The sequence below is a fragment of the Bos mutus genome, chromosome 4 (genome assembly GCF_027580195.1).
Source record: "Bos mutus isolate GX-2022 chromosome 4, NWIPB_WYAK_1.1, whole genome shotgun sequence".
NCBI classification, from domain to species: domain Eukaryota; kingdom Metazoa; phylum Chordata; class Mammalia; order Artiodactyla; family Bovidae; genus Bos; species Bos mutus.
Genome location: NC_091620.1, coordinates 91,012,161 through 91,035,372, shown reverse-complemented (window position 1 = coordinate 91,035,372; position 23,212 = coordinate 91,012,161). Strand labels below are relative to the sequence as shown.

Below are 23,212 nucleotides of genomic sequence, written 5' to 3'. Positions count from 1 at the left end.
AAGCTAAAATGCCTGGATGGTGATGGATGGATATCTTGTGCCTCAGAGGATTTGTGTGTAAAGCTTTGTTTTTGTACATTCATATAAGAATAAAAAGATTTGCGGGATATAATTTGCTATGATTTATAAAATAAGTTGCTTGGTAGCCACCAGGAGTGTCCTGTAAGCTTACTGGCCTTTGATTATGAATTTGCTCCATTATCCCACATAAAGGACGCTGATTTCCCAGCAGGCTGCAGTAGAAGAGAAGGTTTTGTTTCATGTTCTCTAAACATACGAGGTTCTTTCCAAAGGGTTGCCTCTGAGATCATCACCAGCCCGCATATTCTTGCTTTCAAGTCTTCCAGATTCTGCAGCTGCAGGAACACTTTGAGGAAATTCCCCTGTTTCTTCCAGCTGCTGAGAAGGAAGTTTTAAAGTGCCACGTGGCGCTGAGACATCCGTTCTCCCTGGCTGACAGGTCTGTTCTGCAAGTGAGCAGAGGAAAAGGAAAGGTGCTTCAGTGACAAAAGATCTTCATTCCTGCATATCCAAACTCACTGACTTTAGCTAACTGGTAGGAACCGCAGCTCCACCAGTTCTTGGGCCAACAGAAGCCAGAGCCATTCCGTTGTTCCAGCAGCTAGATTCATCATTTTTGGATGCCTACTAATTAGAGAGCCAGAGCTCTAATTCACCCTCTATTTGAGCCTGAAGCCAAATTCAGAGGCGTTGAATATTGTAGGCAGGGATGATTTCTGGTTTATCTGGAGAGCTTATTCTTCTAGTTTTCCTTCTGGGGAAGATTCCAAAGACCTTCAGATTGGTGAGGAGAGGGAGCAGGCGCACTCGCTTTTCAGCTTGCAGGAGATTGGCCGTTGTGTTCAGAGCATGAACCTGTCCTAGGATGTGCCTGCATGACTCAGGTAGCTTTTATGTAACGTGACTTTCAGTTGAAAATAATACGTTTTAGGCTATTTTCATTTTTAAAAAGGATGCTTCAAATGTCCTTAGATTTTTGGGAATTCAGTGTTCAGTCAAGCACCAAACTTGACCCAAGAATTGCCAGTACTAAATAATTGTAAGTACCAGGGACAGGAAAGCCTGGTGGGCTGCCATCTATGGGGTCACACAGAGTCGGACACTACTGAATCGACTTAGCAGCAGCAGCAGCAAATCTTAGATGCAAGATCTGTTTTGAAGCTGTGAGTTATTTGGTTCATTTTCTTACTATAGCAAGTCCTCATCATCACCAATGATTGTCTTATGTTGTTGCTATGGAGAAAAAGTCCTTAGATCATACCTGACCAGTAGGCACTTTGTATGTGTATTTTCAGAGAAAGCTGAAAAAATACTTTCAAGAATATAAGTTGTTGCCCAAAACAAAAGGCACATTTGAATTTACCTATATCTCTAAATGCTTTTGAATATAAATATGGAGTAAATAATTATCCATGCATTTTTAGAATAAATTTGTAAATTTTAATGAATAGTATCTGTTGAAGCCTTATTGTGCTGTGGGGAAGACTGTAGTTCTTATTTTGAAATTTATGCAGTGATAAGTATCCAACCTGTTTTACAAAACAAATGATTTTATATCTAAGACAAACTATCTTTTATTTGACTGTCTTAAATAAACCTTTACAGCATCAAGACAATATTTTACTGGTTTTCAAACTGTTGATATGTCTAGGCCCAGAGCACAATTTTTCTTAAAACACTGACTGAGAATTCTATCTTGTAACAGAAACAAAGTTTTCTATCAATGTTATTTTTCAAAGTATTTTGTTTGTCCATCCTCTAGATATCCATTAGCAAATTCGAGACTCTTGGGGGTTAAATTATTTCATTTCTGTTCTCATAAAGGAAAAGTTTTACTATCCCCTCCTTCCTGTCCTTTGAACATCCTGAAATCCAAGATTTAATATTTTTCAGTATGCTGTTTTTTCCCCTGATATGTGTATGCCTTTAGCCAAGACAAGTTTCTGGAAGGATGCCTATCTTCCCCAATATTCTGTGATTCCTTAATTGGATATGTGTACTGTATGGAACGGAGAAGGCAATGGCACCCCACTCCAGTACTCTTGCCTGGATAATCCCATGGACGGAGGAGCCTGGTAGGCTGCAGTCCATGGGGCTGCTAAGAGTCGGACACGACTGAGCGACTTCACTTTCACTTTTCACTTTCATGCACTGGAGAAGGAAATGGCAACCCACTCCAGTGTTCTTGCCTGGAGAATCCCAGGGACGGCAGAGCCTGGTGGGCGGCCGTCTATAGGGTCGCACAGAGTCGGACACGACTGAAGTGACTTAGCAGCAGCAACTGTATGGAAGAAGGAAGGTATGTTAGTGCATGTCTGCACTGTGGATGGCAGGATCACTTCAGGCTTTCATAAATCAGCAAATGTAGGTTTTGATAGTGTTAGTGAGGGAGTTCTGGGCTGGGGTTGACGTGGAGACAACTTATATAAACCTCAATAAGGGGCAGTAATGACCACCAGTCTCACTTCAGAGTTTTACCAAGAGAATCGAAGAGATAATGAACGTAATTGTAAGTTAACAGCATAATGGTTATGAGTTTGGCTTTAGGAGTAAGAAGTGGATTCAAGACCTTGTCTTGAAAAATTACTGAAACTCTCCAAGTCTCAGTCTGCTTACCTTTTAAATTAGGGATAATACCATATACTTCATATAAATGTTAAATAAGCTATGTGAGATGTTTAATATGGTACCTGACTCAAAATTTTTAGGAATCATTGTTGAAAATAGTGGGATTCATACTGATACAAAATAAAGTACAGTGTAAGTAGGTAGTTAACAAGTAACCAAAAATTTTTTATAACAGAACCTGAAACTATATATGTTACACATGTAGCAGTAATACTATATTAAATACAAATATGTAGGTTATTTGCTTTTAAGAGTCCTTTATTTTATTTTGTTCAGAAGCTATTTAGGAACCACATTAACTGAGACTCTTAATGCTTGAGGTCTTTTAGTAAGGACATTTAAAAATGCTATTAGTTTTATTTTTCCCATATCTTGTATCAGTTCCAGCATGTTTGTATCATAAAGCAATTAGAAAAAAGAGCTGTTAAGTTTTGTATCATTATTGAATATGAATGCCATAAGAATTTTTTTCATTCATTTTGATGAAACTGACTTTTTTTTGTGTGGGAAGAAGGAATGGTGTAGGGAAAGAAAAAAGAGGAGGAAGGAGGCTTGGAAGAGAGCCATAATATATTAAATATATAATATTAAAATTAGGCAGATTGGACAAGATCGCATAAAGGCCCATGCCGTCGTTCTGCTTTGGCCCAAATGATTTAATAGCTAATGAGCTCATGCTTCTGTGTCTTCGACTCTTGCCGTCACAATTTTACCAAAATAAAGTATGAAGTTCTTTTTGCATCTGGCATCTCTTTTGAAGTCATTCTAACTGCTGAGGGACTGCTAACTGAACTGAGCGCTTCAAGAAAGCCAATTTACTCAGCTGGTTGCAAAGCCTTTGACCTTAATGGTGGGACTTGGCAAATCAATGCATACACGTATGTTTAGTGTTCTGTCAAGAATTGTGAAAATGCTCTGTAAGCCATAGATCCTTCTGCAGAATACTGGTTTGTAGTTTAAACATTAGTCTTTCTTCAGAGGCCAATGAGGCTAGTTAATTAAGCCTGAGGGGTTATGAACTGTTGGCAGTTAATAAGTCATAAAATTCCTCCATAAAACAGGATGCAAGATTCCATCACTGAAGCAAAGAGTACAAAGGGCCGGTGTATAAATATCTAATTGTACCAAAGGACTGGGCTTTCTCAATGACTGCTCATCTGGAGTCTCCAGGGCATGTTCTCTGTGGTTTCCTGATTTTTAGAAGCCAGTTTAAAAAATGAGTGCATTAAAGGGTAATTTGCCTGAAAGTTCAGGAAGTAAAGGGGGGTGGTGTGGAAGCAGGCTGAACACGGGAAAGAAAGAGGGATACAGAAGACAGAAAATGAGAAGGAGGGTGGGGTAGAAAGACAGGGAACTAGACATCAGGAAAGTTGTTTCCACACAGAGTTAGACGTGACTGTATTTGTCATCTGTTTTCTTTTCCCTGTAGGATGTTCACCATGGAAATGGTACACAGCAAGCCTTTTATGCTGACCCCAACATCCTGTATATTTCACTCCATCGCTATGATGAAGGGAACTTTTTCCCTGGCAGTGGAGCCCCAAATGAGGTTCGGTTTATTTCTTTAGAGCCCCACTTTTATTTGTATCTTTCAGGTAATTGCATTGCATGATTACCCCTAATTTTCTTGTCCTTTGCTGGTGTTTTAAATTACACGAGATTACTGAATTGTCCCACGGGACCAAGAACCAGTGCAGAACAAGTGCATAACCCAGAGCACTGGTTGTCAAGCAAGGTTGGACTGATTTGACATGTTGTTTGATGTTTATTTCAAGAGCACACATGTGTTTGTTTTCCTGTCTTTTTGCTTCTTCCCTGTGCTCTCCTCTACCCACTGTGGTGTGGTTTTTCTCTTCCTAGGTTGGAACAGGCCTTGGAGAAGGATACAATATAAATATTGCCTGGACAGGTGGCCTTGATCCCCCCATGGGAGATATTGAGTACCTTGAAGCATTCAGGTTGGTACTTGTTTCTCTGAAAGTGAAAAAATTAGAAAACAAATGTCCATTGAAACAACATGAAATTCAAGAGAGAAATGTAAATTTCTGACCACGGCAGAGTGGTTAAGGGAGCCATTGTATCAGAGGTCCAAAAAAATGTTTGGTTTGGGGGACCTGAATATTGCTACAAAGACAAGGAATATGAGTATCCAAAAAAGTTACATCAAGACCTAGGTGTAGTTATACAGGTATGTTCACCAATGGCCAGGCATGTTCCTCTTTTATGCCCAAAAAAAAAAAAAAAGGGGAAAAAATTTTATTGAGGAATTCTGGAAAACTCTGCCTATGATAATATATGATGTGATTTAAAATGGACATTAGCATATTGACTGCTCTGGGAGGCCCTTCACTGCCTATTTCACTTTTTTGAACAGGCATTTCCCAAACTTCATTGGGCTATAGAATTTTTTGCACGTATTTTTGCACATGGCAACTCTTGGCTTTCTTAGTTCCAAGGAACGTTGGCTTAGGCAGTCTTATTCCATCCTCGAGTATTCCATTTCCTTCATAATATGTGTGTTTTCCCTCTGACATTAAAATGGCAGTAGATTAATTGGTTGTTTTCAGTTTCTTTAGAAAATGTAGGCCTTAATTAAAGTGTTTATTAATATATACATTTTGCATTATACTTTTTTTTTCTGAAGAACTTTAAAAAGTAGTTCAAACAAGAAATACAACAAATTAAAAGTTTTTGTTTTGGATATAGTTTTTAAGTCATTTATTCTCTGGTATTAAATTTTTTTTCAGTCTTCAATAAGGTCTCTTTTAAGGAAAAATATCAGATTATGTTAATATATCCCTCACTTGCAAGATTTTAGATTTTAATGGGTTGGTACTGTAGGATTTGAGGTGTTTTGTTTATTTGTAAGCAATAGCAAACAAGTGCATGATAAGAAATTTTTGACCCATTCTTTTTTTCCTAATTTAACATTTATATATAAATTCCGAAGGGAAAAATCCTGGTGATAATGTATCCTAAATACATAGGAAAAGTTTTTAATCAGTGAAGTTTTAATGGGTTTCTGATTATTGTTGCAGAAGTACAACAATACACAGAAGTTGGCCTGTGTATCATGCATACTTCAATTTTTCATTTGAGAGTCACTTTTAATTTGAGAATAGCCTCGGGAAAAATGATAGGAAACTGCTATTTTTAAGAATATTCATTAAAATAAATATATTTGTGTTGATATTTGAGGAAAATTCTACTTCAGATTTGCACTCTGAAAAAATATACACTCATATATCTGTACTCTTTATAGAAAAATAGGTGAGATAAGTTTGTTTATTTGACTTGGATTGTCTGTGATGATACCTTGTGTTCAGTTCAGTCGCTCAGTCATGTCCGACTCTTTGCGACCCCATGAATTGCAGAATGCCAGGCCTCCCTGTCCATCACCACCTCCCGGAGTTCACCCAAACTCTTGTCCATCGAGTCAGTGATGCCATTCAGCCATCTCATCCTCTGTCGTCCCCTTCTCTTCCTGCCCCCAATCCCTCCCAGCATCAAGGTCTTTTCCAATGAGTCAACTCTTCGCATGAGGTGGCCAAAGTTTTAGCTTTAGCATCAGTCCTTCCAATGTTAATTAGTAGTAAAACTAAAAATGTACATTAAAAACTATAGGGGTTTCAGTATTATAAATTATTTTTGCCTGTATTTGCAACTTAAACACTGTTAATATTTTAAAGATATTTTAATGGGATAATAGACTTTTATATTACATTACGTATGAATTTGTCTGTTTATCAAGTTGACTTCGTAACTTACATGATACATACATTAAGTTCTCAACTTTAGTATGTGATTATATTCATTGGTCTGTAACACAGAGCTATTAGTTTTTTATTATAATACTATTTGTGGTACTGTACCTTTACATAAGAATAGATCAAGTATTCACAGCATGAAAGGATAATTGCTATTTTGTACGTATTCTCCCATGACAAAGTTAACAGTAGATGAGTTATTTTTTTTAAAGCCCCTTTGAACACAATTTCATTAAATAATGTGAAAATAGATATTAAGCATTGTTGCTCAGTTGCTAAGTCATCTCCAACTCTTTATGACCCCATGGACTGCAGCAAGCCAGGCTTCCCTGTCCTTCACTATGTCCCAGAGTTTGCTCAAACTCATGTCCATTGAATCAATGATGCCATCCAACCATCTCATTCTCTGTCACCCCATTTTACTCTTAACTCAGTCTTGTTCAGCCTCAGGATCTTTTCCAGTGAGTTGACTCTTTGCATCATGTGGCCAAAGTATTGGAGCGTCAGCTTCAGCATCAGTCCTTCCAATGGATAAACAGGGTTGATTTCCTTTAGGAATGACTGGTTTGGTATTAAGTGTACATTTTTGATTGGAATGGTGATTGAATCAAGTGCTTCTGAAAGCATTTGAATGTCCTGAAGACAGTACCTTCTGTTGCCTGGAAAGAGCAAAGAGCACTTTATTTTAGCAAACTTCTCTGAACTTCCCAGTGTGGTCACCATATCCAGGCTGAATTAGAAGAGAGGCTACATTATTTAGCTCTGCTACAGAAATGTAAAATTGTGACTTTGATGTTTATAGTTATTTAAGAACCAGATTTAATCCATAATAAGTCTATTAATTTTGAACTATACAATTTCTGCTTGCTGCTCAATTTGTATAACTAGAAATACTTATAAACTGTCCTTGGAGGACTCAAGAAATTTAAGTCCTTAATTCAAAAAATATTCATTGAACGCATAGTATATGCCAGGGGCAGTGATGAGCACTTGGAAGTTAGAGTTGATATGCTCTTAGGGAACATAATAAAAGTGGTACTTACTGTTCTAGAGAATAGATGTCCTTAGACATAGAGAGGATAAAATGATGAATTACTTCTGAAAGGTTCTGGGACGCTTTCATCAAGTATTATTCTACTTGTGTTTTCAAAATAAGTGGTAGTTTTCAAGGGGTAAAAGAATTGGACTAAGAAGATTCATACTAGCCAGAGAGAATAGGCTGTGAAAGCGTGGAGTCGTGAAACGATCTTGCTCTGTGGGCTCAAGAGCGTGAGGGTGAGATTGCATGGCAGGTATACAGGTCATACTTCATACAGGCTTTTGCAGGCAAAGAATGCCCATCTCTCTCTCTCTCATCTATCTGTCTATACACACACACACACACACACACACACACACATACATATATATATTCCTTTCTAATTTGGGGCACTAGTGTGGCCTCCAGATAAATTTTAGTGTAGTATTATAAGCATATCCTTCTTAATATAATCCATTTTCTAAGTATTGAAAGTGAAGAGCTTTCTGACATCTGTGTGTGGATGTCAAATTACAGAAGTGGGGAGGAAATAAATGGAGTCTTTTCTTTTTTCTAAAGTTTTAATTGTTTCTGGACTGTGATAAGTATCTTTGGAAGAAAAGCCCTGTCTCTCTGAAACTCCATTTATAATAGGATATAAGATAGCTGCTTATTTTACCAGCCAGAATTTCCATACATATTGCCCTTGGGTTGGTCTCTGTTGTGTGTTGTTTTTTTCTGTGGCAAAAAGAAAATTGCAGACAAATTGAACATTTTCTTTTTGCTTTAAGTTTTCTAGATAGTTTTAAAAATGTAATAGAATATATAACATTTCATATCTGGTTCAGATAGCTAGTATTTCTTCTATGCAGTTATTAATATCATTAATTTCTGAATAATTGTAGAATGTGGGAGGAGCAGGGGATGACAGAGGATGAGATGGTTTGATAGCATCACCGACTCAGTGGACATGAATTTGAGTAAACTCTGGGAGTTGGTGATGGACAGGGATGCCTGGTGTGCTGCAATCCATGGGGTCCCAAAGAGTCGGGCACAACTGAGCAACTGAACTGAGGAACTGAACTGATGCTTCAGATTTCTCACAAGTTTTTAAAATCTTCAGTAATATCAAGTATCTTTTAAGTATTTTTTATTAAATAATTATGGGTATTTATATTAAGATCTTACATGGCAGGTTCTCGATTATAGATGTTATGGACATCATGGCTATTTCTTAAGTGGTTTGTATAAGCCACAGAACTACCATATGGAAGGGCTGTGATGTGGCTCTAAAATCTATACTGTTTCTATCCCACCACACTGCTGTTCTTTTCTGTTGTTCATAAGGTAAAAGACTAAGGTGTGATAAAGCATAGTGAACTTATACTGTAATATAAGACTTCTCCCCATGACCTGAATCACAAATCCCTAGTACACAGCATGGCAAAGAAGAGCTATTCAATAATTCTGGCTGAGTAAATCAATTAATAGATAAATAATTCAGAAAAGAGGGTAGAATGATACACTACGGTAGAAGCTTTGGAACCCCCTGAGGGACCTGCATGAAATCTGACTATCTCTTGGTCCCTCAAGGAGTATGCTTTATAAGAACTCTGAACACCCACTCATTTGCTTGTAACAATTTCAAATGTCTTCTCTTTGTTCAACAAATATTTTCTGAATGCCTGCTTATCAATTTCTGTTCCAGTCACTTCAAAAGACTGTTTTTCTTCCTTATACATAATCACTAAATGAGCGCAGTACACATTTTTTTCTAAAAATTAATTCTTTAAGAGTTATGTAAATATTAAAGTGGTTATCTGTATAAGACCATTTATTTACTTTTGTACAATATTATTAACATATAAGGTACAGGTGCACAGTACAGTGATTCACAGCTATAAGTGTTATACTCTATAGTTATTACAAAATGATGGCTGTGTTCCCCATGTTTTACAGTACATCCATGTACCTTACTCTGTATATAATAATTAAGTGAAGTGAGTGAAAGTCACTCAGTCGTGTCTGACTCTTTGCTACCCCATGGACTGTCCATGGAATTTTCAAGGCCAGAATACTAGAGTGGGTAGCTTTTCCCTTCTCCAGGGGATCTTCTCAACCCAGGGATAGAACCCAGGTCTCCGACATTGCAGGCAGATTCTTTACCAACTGAGCTATCAGGGAAGCTCTGTATATAATAATTCAATTCAGTTCAGTTCAGTCACTCAGTCGTGTCCGACTCTTTGCGACCCCCATGAAGTGCAACACGCCAGGCCTCCCTGTCCATCACCAACTCCCAGAGTTTACCCAAACTCTTGTCCATCGAGTCAGTGATGCCATCCAGCCATCTCATCTTGTCGTCCCCTTCTCCTCCTGCCCCCAATCCCTCCCAGCATCAGAGTCTTTTCCAGTGAGTCAACTCTTCGCATGAGGTGGCCAAAGTACTGGAGTTTCAGCTTCAGCATCAGTCTTTCCAAAGAACACCCAGGACTGATTTCCTTGAGGATGGACTGGTTGGATCTCCTTGCAGTCCAAGGGACTCTCAAGAGTCTTCTCCAACACCACAGTTCAAAAGCATCAATTCTTTGGGGCTCAGCCTTCTTCACAGTCCAACTCTCACATCCATACATGACCACTGGAAAAACCATAGCCTTGACTAGACGAACCTTTGTTGGCAAAGCTTTTGAATATGCTATCAAAGTTGGTCATAACTTTCCTTCCAAGGAGTAAGTGTCTTTTAATTTCATGGCAGCAGTCACTCCCTACCTCTAAATTGCCCCTCTTGCCTCTGTCTCCTGGTAACCACTAGTTTGTTCTCTGTGAGTTTGCTTCTTTTTGGTTGTATTCACTAGTTTATTGTTTTTAGATTCCACATATAAGTGAAACCAGACACTATTTCTTTCTCTGTGAGACATATTTCACCTAGCGTAATGTTCTCCAGGTCCATCCATGTTGCTGCAAATAGCAAAACTTTATGCTTTTCTAACTCCTATCCATTGCATACGTATACCACATCGTCTTTACTCTTTCATCCACCGATGGGCACTTCCATTGCTTCCATATCTTGGCAGTGTAAATAATGCTGCTGTGAACACTGGGGTGCTTGTATCGTTTTGAATTAGTGTTTGGGGATTTTTTGGCTATATACCTGCGAGTGAAATTTCTGGATCATATGGTGTAGGTATGTATGCGTGCATGCTCAGTCATTTTTGACCCTTTGCAACCACCAGGCTCCTCTGTCCATGGCATTTTCTTGGCAAGAATTCTGGAGTGGCTTGCCATTTCCTTCTCCAGGATAGCTCCCCGACCCAGGGATCAAACCCATATCTCCTGCATTGCGGGAAGATTCTTTACTGCTAAGCCACCAGGGAAACCTGGGTCATAAGATAGTTATAGTTTTGATTTTTTGAGAAACTTTCATGTTTTCCACAGTGGTTGAACCAATTTATATTCCCACTAGCAGTGCAGGAGCGTTCCCTTTACTCCACATTCTTGCCAACATTTGTTATTTGTGTTCTTTCAAATGATAGCCATTCTGACAAGTGTGAGGGGATACCTCATTGTAGTTTTGATTTGCACTTCTCTGATGATTAGCAATGTTGAGCATCTTTCCATGCTCATGGTCTGTTGGCCATCTTTATTTCCTCTTTGGAAAAATATTTACTTCTTCTGCCCATTTTTAAATCAGGTTATTTGGGTTTTTGATGTTGAATTGTATGAACTATTTATATATATAAATAGTATATATAACCCGTTATTTGTCGTATCATTTGCAAATATTTTCTCCCATTCAGTTAGTTTTCTTTTCATTTTGTCAGAGGTTTCCTTTGCTGTGCAAAAGTTTTTAAGTTTAATTAGGTCCCTTTTGCTTATTTTGCTTTTATTTCCTTTGCTTTAGGAGATATATCTAAAAAATTGTTATGACTTATGTCTCAGCATATTATGCTTATGTTTTCCTCTGGGAGTTTTATGGTTTCTCACCTTACATTTAGGTCTGTAAACCATTTTGAACTTATTTTTGTAAATGATGTGAGAGGGTGTTCTGATCTTATTCTTTTATATGTAGTTGTCCAGTCTTCCCAGTACTACTTATTGAAGAGACTGTCTTTTCTCCTTTGTATATTCTTGCCTCCTTTGTCATGTTATAGATAAATAAACTGTAAGTGTGTGAGTTTATTTCTGGGCTGTCTGTTCTGTTCTGTTATCTGTCTTATTGTGCCAATGTCATACTGTTTTGATTACTGTAGCTTTTAGTATAGTCTGAAGTCAGGGAGAGTGATTCTTTCAGCTCTGTTCTTCTGTTGCAAGTGTTTTTTTTTTTTTTTTTTTAATGTTCAGGCTCTTTTGTATTTCCATACAAATTTAAATTCTTTTTTTCCTGTTCTATGAGAAATGCCATTGGTATTTTGATAGCAATTGCATTGACTTTGTAGATTACCTGACATAGTATGGTAATTTTAACAATATTAATAGTTTGTGCATAGTGGGCAAGAGATAATATGTATCTCACACTTCTAATTGAATCTAGTGAGAAGACATCTACATGTGTTTAAAAAAGTGAGTAGCAATTTCTGATGTAGAAGAAAAAGTCCTTCAAATTATGTATATTTTACTGGATATTGGATAGATAAATGAATGAATGAGTACATGGATGATGGTTTCCTTGGATTTTTAATTGCAAAAAATAAGTACAGGCCCTTTATATTTAGAAGGTACTGATGAAATAGCAAATGTCTCATTTGGCACCCACTGAAGACAAGCTAAGAGAGTAACTTAGATCTATTGATTTGGGTTCCTTAGATGCAAACTTAAAAAGCTGTGATTTTTAAAAAATTACAAATCTCCAAGCCAACGTGTTTATACTCTGTAGCTACCATAATTAATATTTGTTAATGGTAAGAATTTCCAAATACAAAAGGTGTATAAACATCAGGTTTTTAGGCATATTCACCTTTGGGGGAAAACTGCTACCCAGGATGATTCTGCTTCACCAGATTGTCAGAATGCCAACTGAAAATGAGGAAACGAGCGAGTTACCTAACCTAGAAAATATATATTGAGTATGTGTTGTTATTTTATTGTAAAATTCAGTTCAGTTGCTCAGTCTTGTCCAACTCTTTGTGACCCTATGGAGTGCAGCACTCCAGGCTTCCCTGTCCATCACCAACTCCCAGAGCTTGCTCAGACACATCACATGTCCATCAAGTCAGTCATGCCATCCAACCATCTCATCCTCAGCCGTCCCCTTCACCTCCTGCTTTCAATCTTTCCCAGCATCAGGGACTCTTCCAATGAGTCAGTTCTTCGCATCAGGTGGCCAAATATTGGAGTTTCAGCTACAACATCAGTCCTTCCAATGAATATTCAGGACTGGTCTCCTTTAGGATGGACTGGTTGGATCTCCTTGCAGTCCAAGGGACTCTCAAGAGTTTTATCCAACACCACAGTTCAAAAGCATCAATTCTTCGGCACTCAGCTTTCTTTATAGTCCAGCTTTCACATCCATACATGACTACTGGAAAAGCCATAGCCTTGACTAGACACACCTTTGTTGGCAAAGTAACGTCTCTGCTTTTGAATATGCTGTCTAGGTTGGTCATAACTTTTCTTCCAAGGAGCAAGTGTCTTTTAATTTCATGGCTGCAGTCACCATCTGCAGTGATTTTGGAACCCAAGAAAATAAAGTAAGACACTGTTTCCGTTGTTTCGCAATCTGTTTGCCATGAAGTGATAGGACTGGATGCCATGATCTTAGTTTTCTGAATGTTGAGTTTTAAGCCAACTTTTTCACTCTCTTCTTTCACTTTCATCAAGAGATTCTTCTTTACTTTTTACATAAGGGTGGTGTCATCTGCATATCTGAGTTATTGATATTTCTCTCGGCAATCTTGATTCCAGCTTGTGCTTCATCCAGCCTGGCATTTCACATGATGTATTCTTCATATCTTTTCATTGGCTTATGAAGTGTCTCTATTTAGTCAAAATATTTTTGTGTTGCAAATATAGCCTTTGTTAAAATACTTTGACCAAATAACCAATAGAATGTTTAAAAAGTAGCGTATTTGTTACGCAGGCAAAGCCGCTGAATCAGTTGAGCATATACGAAGAGTCAGAACAGCCTGTATCTGTTTCTGTTGTCTTTGGTTTGCACCAGTTGCTTTAGTGATATAAGCAAATTTAAAATCCATTAATACAAAACTGTGATTTGAAACTTGACTAGATCGCATATCTGTTCTCAGTTCATGAGTCACACTGTCAATTCTGTTCTAGATGCAGTGTCTTTAAAATAGAGCTTACTATGATTTCTTCCCCTTTTGTGGCAAAAATAGAACAATATGCATTTAAAATTTAACTTGAGAGCAGATAATAGAGCCCTTAGTTGTCATATTTACAGAGCAGCTATTCCTCAGACAACTAGTTAGCATAACTAGTGGTTGAATTTACCATGAAATGATAGTAGATAATTTTGAGCAGGGCATATAAATAAGTACAATATTTTATTTTACCTTATTTTATCAAACACAACATTACTGCTCTAACTAATTTTAGAGCTGCTGCTGCTGCTAAGTCACTTCAGTCGTGTCTGACTCTGTGTGACCCCACAGATGGCAGCCCACCAGGCTCCCCTGTCCCTGGGATTCTCCAGGCAAGAACACTGGAGTGGGTTGCCATTTCCTCCAGTGCATGACAGTGAAAAGTGAAAGTGAAGTCACTCAGTCATGTCCACCCCTCAGTGACCCCATGGACTGCAGCCTTCCAGGCTCCTCTGTCCATGGGATTTTCCAGGCAAGCGTACTGGAGTGGGGTGCCATTGCCTTCTCCGAATTTTAGACCACTGACTTCTAAATGGTCTTGTCATATGCAGAGACTAAAAGAGTTTGCTTAATTCTGAGAAATGAGAGAATATCTTAGTAAATATTTCTGTCCTCTCGTTGATAATGACAACTAAGTACATATTTTATGGCTATTGTTCTTATTTTTATCATATTTTAGTGAAGTTTATTGCTGAGAGAATGAAAAATAAAACTATTATAAGATAACATAATGATAATAACATAGTAACATAGAACATTCATTGAGGACTTAACATTTGTTAGTTGCTCATTTCTTTTCATCTTTACAAGTTGTTGAATTAAGTGCTGCCAGTTTCCAGATGGGGACACAAAGTCCCCTTTGAGTTTTGGTAGGTTTCCTGATGTCACATAGCTGGTTAATGGTGATCAGGGATTGTGTGTCAAAAAGTGTGAGTATAGAGACAGTACTTCTTGGCCCTAAGTTAAAAACTATAATTCCTCTGTCAAGCTTCCCTGATAGTTCAGTTGGTAAAGAATCTGCCTGCAATGCAGGAGACCCAGGTCCTATTCCTGAATTGGGAAGATCCTCTGGAGAAGGGAAAGGCTACTCACTCCAGTATTCTGGCCTAGAGAATTCCAGAGTCTGTGGTTGCAGAGAGTCAGAGATAACTGAGCAACTTTCACTTTCACTTCCTCTGTTAAGAGTAGGGGTTACAGAACAATAATAAAGAGAGAAATTCTTTGCCAATGCATTTTAGTCTATCTAGCATTTATCTTTCACATTTAAATTGGTAATACTATTTTAAAATTGAAAATAATTCCTAGATTCTCACTATCCTTGTATCATATACTAATTCCAAGCCACTTCTCTCTGTGCCCTTCCTCATGTCCACACTAAGAGCCTATCAAATAAAACTCATTTAATTTTTCTTCTTTTTGATAACCAGACTGTTTACAATGGAGAATGTATTTTTTCCTTTTTTATTAAAATAGTTTTTTCATTATTTACATATTTAGACATTTTTGAAATGGGTATGTGATTGAACTTGAGAAAACCCAAATTAAATTTTAATAGATGGATAAATGAACACTTAGATCCAACTTTGAAATAAAAAATGATTTGTTGTCATCTAAAAATCATACTCAATACTGCAGAATTGATTTGGGGTCTTATTTTGTCTATAAGAACTGTGGTTGATGCTTCACGGTCTTCAAATGGATTTTCAATTGCTAATGACAACCAAATATATTATGCTCATGATAGTATGTATTTTCCCAAGGATGTTGAAGACATTTTGGGAAAGAGGGTGGAATTTCTTGAAACAATTTGCCAATATGAAATACTGTACATATCAAATTGGCCCTACTACCATCTTTCCCAGACCATTTATCATAGCTCACAAATCAAGCCCACATTTTCTTTTTCTGAAAGACTTGGCTAATAAAGAAGATGTGGACTTCAAATCTGAACTTGTCAGTCAATCTTGGGAACAAAGCAGTAATGATTTTCATCTATTGATATTTTATTTCAGTGAAGAGCAATACATACGAAATTACTGTTGGAGTGACCTACAGTTTTACTCATTGTCCAGATTCTGTTCTTTATATTCTGTATGTAGAGATGTTTCAAGAAGTTTTATCAGAACAGGTCAGAAGAAAAAGATCCATAGGAATAAATTTTAGAAAGCTGTCAGGACTATCTGCTCTTTAGTTTCAGCAGTAAGTATAGTTTAAGAACATTTTTCCTCTTTCATCTGTGCAACATATTGTACCAATTTTCATCAAAAAATTACAATTTCTATAGGTGTGTGTCTCTAGATACCCTTAGAATTTTGCTCTTTGACCTTCGGAGTAAATTGATCTTATGCACACCTGTCTTCCTTGGGAAACTTGCAAACTTCATTTTTGAGTTGAGCATCAAAGAGAGATGATATTATTAGACAGTATAGAACTCAGGTAAAAAAAAAAGTCCAGGAAGTATCTTGAAGTGCTTGAAGTTTTGAAATGTGAATTGTATTCTCTTTTGTGAACTATTTAAAATAGTTCAAATGCAAGATACTTTTTATTATTATTTTGAAAGATCAGCTGTAAAAATTTTAAGCAACATTTTCCCTTCTGACTTAGAACAGTTTTAAATCCAGAAATTTCCAGGAATTTGTATAGCAATTATACACTTTTCTAACTAATAAGGACTAATTAAGAGAGTAGCTATATTCTATTAACTTTACCCTAGCACTTCTTTCTAAGAAAGAAAGTAATTTGCGTGACTGGAAACAATTTGTTTTTATTTTAAGGATGGAACAGTGGATTACAAAACCCTTGCCTTGCACAAAATCCTCCCAACATATGTGTAATACTCAGAGATATCAGGAAATGAAAGCTTTCCACGAAATAGTATTGTGAAGCTTTCTAGGCCAGAAATAGCACATCTTTTGTACTGTCAAGCAGCGCAGATCAATTCATCAGTTTAAATCATCTCATCTAGTAATGATGGACTTGGTATGCAGTTAATTACAATATGACATAGCCAGAATGGAAGGTACATATAATTAATGGACTGTGAAGTCATACTTTTTATTTTCACAGTTTTAGTGAATATTTTAAGATTATACTTCATTTACTGGTAAGATAAAGCCAAATAAAAGTTACTTATCCTGTATTTCAATGAACTGATTTTATTTATTGAACTATATTTATTATTTATTAACTAAATTTCAATGCCTTTTGTTCTTCATGTGTTTTCTTGAAAGTGAATAATTTGCCTTCATTTCCATGGTTTTACACCTAAAGTTTACTAAAGCTAAATTTATTGAGAGGACAAATGATGTGAGAAAAGAAAGAGAACTTTTGTTTTAGTGTACCATAAATATGAATTTTTAGTCCCTTTTCTGAACTAGATAGATGTAATGTTTACTAATAGAAATTTACTATGTAACTTTTCCAAGCAGAGGAGTCCACTTTGGGAAATGTCTGTTCATTAGAAAGTCTGTGTGAATATTACCCGAGGTGCAGGACTGAAGTTTACATAATTTTCTTGTAGGCATGACTCTCAGATAGTAGTCCAGATCTTTGTATGACATCGGATATCTGAATGATTGATAGATAATTTTCCATATTTCATCCCAGTGATTTGATGTCATGTAGATGAAGCTTATAAATCAACATTCGTTCCTATAAGTGTAGACATTTAAACTCCTCTGGCAACTCTATAAAAGGTTGAGGATGTGCCCTTGTATATTTCACAAATATGTCCATCTTTCTTAAGGATACTACAGTCCTGGATATTTGTTGTCTTAACATGTTCTGCTCCAAAGAGCAGTATTGTTGTTGTGAAGCCGGATGGAGAGCAGCAGACTTCTAGACTGAGTAAATTCTTATGGGAAAGGCTCAGCAAAGAAACATTCTTGGCATTATAATTCATATTTTGTAATTTGAAAAGTGACTGGGAGAGGAATTCCCTGGCTGTCCAGTGGTTAGGACTGTGCACTTCTACTGCAGGGGCACAGGTTTGATCCTTAGTCAAGGAACTAAGATCTTGCAAACCATGCAGTGTGGCCAAAAAAAAGGTGAGGGGCATGGAGGAGGGAAGATGAATGACTGAGTCACCTTTCAGTCTTAGCAGAATTTTAAATCCATCTGTCTGTCAACTTGGGCATATTTTGCATACCAAAGCAAGTACAGAAATAGCCATCAAGAAAATAACCTCTTTGTATTAAAGATATATAATATTGTATTTGAAAACAGAATATTGATTCATCCAGGATGTGTATTTTTTTGTTGGTTCCTAACTCCTTGAAATTAAAGCAATATTGGAGGTACTGAATTTCAGAAACAAATGAGCATTTTTATTCAAAGAGTAGTCAGAGGCAAGAATATGAAGAGGAGTTTATTTACAATCCAGAGCAAGAATGAAGCTGGCACAGATTTATAATTTAAAAGTTTTATAACCCAAAGAAAGCTTGATGACTTGATCCTCTCTGCTTTCGGTTTCAGAAAAAGTCTCTTCAAGTTGCTGCCTTGAGCCTCTGACTTTGCTTTGTGTACCCGAGTCTTCTCCCTTTTACAAGTTTCTGATACTCTCACTTCCCTTTTATATTCCAGAACTTCTAAATTGAAAATACATTTGCAGAAATTATTCAGTGATGCCTTCCTCTCTGGTAAATATAATTATTCCAAGTGTGACTCAGCAGGTGAAAGAGGCAGGGACAGAAATAAAATCTGGGGATGTCATGTTTTAATTGATTTAGTTTAAAGTTATTTGATTAAATTGTAAATTACTCAGAAAACTGAAGTCTGTCAGAAGCTTAATATATTCCCTTTAGTTTAGTTATTTGAGGATATGACAATTGATACAAATCAAATGTAGGATCCAAATGGAAAATATTTAATTATGAAAGAAGGATCAGTCACCTGTTACTATGGTTTGTTGTTGTTGTTGATTAGTTGCTAAGTCATGTCCTACTCTTTTGCGATCCCATGGACCGTAGTCCGCCAGGCTCCTCTGTCCATGGGATTTCCCAGGCAAGAATACAGGAATGAATTGCCATTTTCTTCTCCAGGGGTTCTTCCCAACCCAGGGACTGAACCCACATTTCCTGCATTGGCAGGCCGATTCTTTACTGCTGAACCACCAGGGAAGTTTACTAGTTAGTTACTAGTTAGTTTTACTAGTAAACACCTGTTAGTTTACTAGTGTCAGTTTTTTGAAAGTGAGCAAATTAGCATATTGTATGTCTTCTAAAAAAAAGCAGTGATATGTCTAATATAGATATATAGGCATAATGTTTGACATAGTTCTCTAAACATGCTTTTGAAAAAATTAGGATGTAAACAGATCCTCCCACTGTCAGAGCCAAATGTGAAATCCTGTACCAAGTTTGAAGGGCTTATTAGGCCCACTTTAAAATTTTGTTGTTTTATAATAACTTTGGAAAAGTGTATTGTTCCTTGTAAAATACCCACATGTTCTCCTTTGGAATGGCTCCAGACTATAACTGAACCACGAGGTTGCCCCCTGTTGCTTTATGTATTGTTTAATTGTCTGCCTTTGGTGGATGTTTTTATTAAAAGCCTATTATTTAGGATAAGACCAAAGTGTCATTTTAAGAACAGCAGAAGCAGAATCGCTCCATCCCATAGTTCTTTTTCATAGGTGTGTTAGTGAACACTGGATGCCGCTAATGAGCCTGCCAGCATTTTTTTTTCTTGTAATACTTCAAAAAGAGCAACAACAACAACAAACACAACGCCAGATTTTTTATTTTCCTCCCATAAAACATGACTGCACTGCCCAGAAGAGCTGTGAGTTTGCATGGCCGTGCCCAGGCCGGTAGGGTGAGAGGCGTCTGTCTGCTCTGCGTGTTCACCCGCTGCTCTGCCTGTGTGTTGGTCCTGGAGGAGCTATGCTGGAGTTGCGTGCACTTTGGTGCACAGGGCCAGGTCCTGCCCGAGGAGCTTAGGGGGCAGGGAGGGCTTCCTGGGGTGTTCACCAAACCCATGTGTGCACAGCTCTGAAGTAAGTTCTCAAAGTCCTCTCCCTTCCCACAATCCAGTTGTAAGATAAGTATCATTCTGAAGTTCTCAGATCACTCTGCATATAAATTAGGTCTGGAAAAAATGTTTAACTTAATGATCCTAATTCTAAATGTTCTCCCTGAATATTTTCTTCTCTGAAGTGGCATCATCATATCACTCACTGACTTCTCAGAAGTGGGCTCTGGAAAGAATTCAGTGTTCTCTAGCAGGTCCTTGCCACAAAGAGCAAGCAAGAATTCGATTAGTCTTCTTCCCAAGCCAGTCTTCATGACTGTGACCCACCCTTAGGCAAAAAAAAAAAAAAAAAAGGAAAAACTTGGAGACACGGTACCTTGATACCATTTCTAGGACTTAAATGATCTCATTAAATTCCAATGCTAGATATCATGTTGACATTTGAGGAAATATGATTATTGACAAGATGTAAGCCTGTTATACACTATATCACTTCAAAAGGAGAAGGGCCATTAGGCCATAATTACATCAGAAACAGTATACACATTTGGCTGGTTTATAAACTGTCACTTTCAGAAGTACCAAGACATATAAAAGTCTCCAAAGGTTCCATTATGGCCCTATTTCCAACAGTATTCTCTGACAAACTAAATAAATTACTGCATGTATTGGACCTTTGAGGCTTGGGGCAAAGAATGGAAAAATTATTTACAAAAGCTTGAAAATATTTAATCACTAAGGCAGGGGGGCAACGGTGTTTTAATTAGCAGGTCCTCGGGCCATTGGCTGACTGGAGGCTTTCTCAAACAACCACACAAATGCACTGAATAGCTGTTTGCCAGCCTTAGGGTCAGGCCTGAGATGAAACAGATAAGATAATTGGCTCTAATGAAATCCAGAAGGCCTTGGCTTTCTTGTTTGAGCTTGGATTTGAAAAGTGCGTGTGGAAGTGAGGCTTAATTCAAACCAGAACTGAGCTAGGCCCGTTTCTCAGTGACTTTGATATTGTTTGAAGTTCTAAAAGTGTTCGCCACACCACTAGCCTGCTGGGCTGGGCCTCCCTGGTACCCTTAATTACTGAGCTTTATTGCTGACTTTACTACACAGGAAAGGGGCCATTATATGTTCCATCAACATCAGCTCTTCTCAGATTGGAGGAAAGGGCAGGGTTAAAGGCCACTGTAGGAAGGCAGAAACTTCACTTTGAGGTAGTCAGATCGTTTACCAGTGTTGGGTTTCACCGTTATGCACATACATTCCTTACAACACAGAAGCCCGATTTCCATTTTTTAAACAAGTGATTACTTTTCAAAACATTTTTGTTTGTGCCTGTTTTTTGCAGAGAGGACATTTATTTTTAGGGGCTGATATGGTTGCACCTGATATATTGAAGGGAGAAAAAAAAAAAAAAACCGCCACACTCCCCAATTAATCATCCCACCAGAAAAGTCTGGGTGGATTCTGTAATAATGAGGATTATTATTAATGCCCCTTTGAAGTGGAAATAAGTGAGGAACCCTCCTATGGTGTGAAAGTTGTTTTGACACCCTGAGGAATAAAGACCCCTCAGGAGACTCTACAAAATTAAACCCCAGCTTCTAGAGTCTCTCACAGAGGGGTGAGACAAAAGTGCTCTCAGTCTAGTTCGAAGCCAAGAAGCAGAAACTAGGAGATCTCCCTCTTAGGGGTTGGCTGCAGAGTCCCCAAGGCTTCTGTCCTCTCCAAGCTTGCTGCTGCTCTGTAGCTTTTTGTCTATTTGGTAAAGACGTGTTATGCATCTTAACAAACTAAGAATTGTTCAACCCTTAGCCCTCGGTGATAGGGGGAATCTAGTCGTGCTAGAAAGCCAAAGGACATGGAGTTCAGGCCTGCTTCCTGTCCTGCTTATCACCTCTTGGGTAGGAAAGGCATGAGCGATACCATCTGAGTGTGCTCTTTTTGAAATAAAAACTTGACTGTTTTTCCATTATTTATGTTAGTTTGACATGAATGAGTTCCGATCTCACGCATGATGCTGGGGACCATTCAGCCGGTGCTCCTGTCTGAGTGTTCTTATACACAGGCTCCGCTGGACACACTCTCCGCACGGGTGAGAGACCATACGGAGAGCCCAGGGAATCAGTATTGAGAAGACGGGACTGTGAGCCTTCACTTCCTAACCTCCTAAGAGAAATGAAGGGGACCTTGACAGACTTTTCTTGTCAGTGATGAACAAGATGTCAACTCAGATCAAAGGGAGGAGAGTCGTAGGGTATTCAGCTAATACAAAATGTATGTTTTTATTAAGCAGTGTTATTGACTGAACGCCTTTGTCCTCCCACACCCCCCAATTTCATGTTGATGCTCTATGCCCCACCCCCTTGTGATGGTATTTAGAGATAGGCCCTTTGGGGAAGTAATTAGGTTTAAATGAGGTCCCTAGACCAGGGCCCTGGTCTGATGAGATTAGTGTCTTTATAAGAAGAGACACCATAGGATTTTCTGTCTCTCTCCCCCGGATGTGCCACCAAGGAAAGGTGCTCTCTGTGAGCACTTGGCGAGATGGTGGCCCTCTGCAAGCCAGAGAGAGAACTCTCAACAGAATGCAACCGAGATGGTACCCTGACCTCAGACTTTCAGGCTCCAGAATTGTGAGAAGATAAGTTTTTGCTGTTTAAACCACTCAGTCTACGGTATTTTGTTATGGTGGCCGAGGCAGAGTACTACAGGCACCACAAGGATCTGGGGAAACAGTCCAATTATGGCTCTAAATTTGAGGCATCAGCAAAAGTATTTTCCACACTACTGTCTGCTAAAACTATACACAGAAGACATTAATAAGCACTTCTCACCAATAAGTAATGTCGTTTGGTAAAAAAATCTCCTCTTGATAATTTGCAAAAGCATATTAAAGACTTTTAGAATTGCAGTAGTAAGGAAGTCTTAGATTATTTAACACGTTTCTTCAAATTACTTGAGCGTGAAATTCTCCACTCCCCCAGTTTCTTTTCCCCCAAATAACTGTAAATATTACAGAAACTAGCATTCCACAGTTTGAGAAATCCTGATATACAGGGAGCAAATTTAGCTGGCATGTTAGACAGTTCATTGTTAGTTAAATAAACGTGAGAATAGAAAATAAGTATATCAATACTTTAGATTCAAGCAATCTAATAAAAATAACTGTAATATATTGCATAATATACAATAAAATATTTTATTATCACATACACTGAGCACTTGGGTGAGCGATATTCCACAGACTGTCTTCTCCATTTCCTACTGGTTGCTTCCAGATGGTTCTTAGATAACACATGGTTATAAAGACAAAGAAGGAAGGAGAAACAGAAGATCAACAAGAGAGGAAAAAGGGGAAAGAGGGTCAGTTTCCTTTGATATCACTGTTAAATCATCCAGTGAATTTTCTTAGGGTAACGTTACTGCCATTCAAAATTATAGCAAATTGGTGATATTTTACAGTCATTGTGTATATTTTGTTTCAGTGTAACTATGTG

The 23,212-nt window shown here is 37.8% G+C and overlaps 1 protein-coding gene across 1 annotated transcript in view; it reads left to right on the top strand.

Annotated features, from left to right (window-relative positions):
* The window catches only part of HDAC9 (histone deacetylase 9), an 810,729-nt gene that overhangs the window by 617,600 nt on the left and 169,917 nt on the right, over positions 1–23,212 (top strand). Inside the window, exons 20-21 of the mRNA XM_070369757.1 lie at positions 4,079–4,198; positions 4,510–4,607. Coding sequence (XP_070225858.1) covers positions 4,079–4,198; positions 4,510–4,607 — 218 coding nt within the window. The remainder of the gene's footprint in view (positions 1–4,078; positions 4,199–4,509; positions 4,608–23,212) is intronic.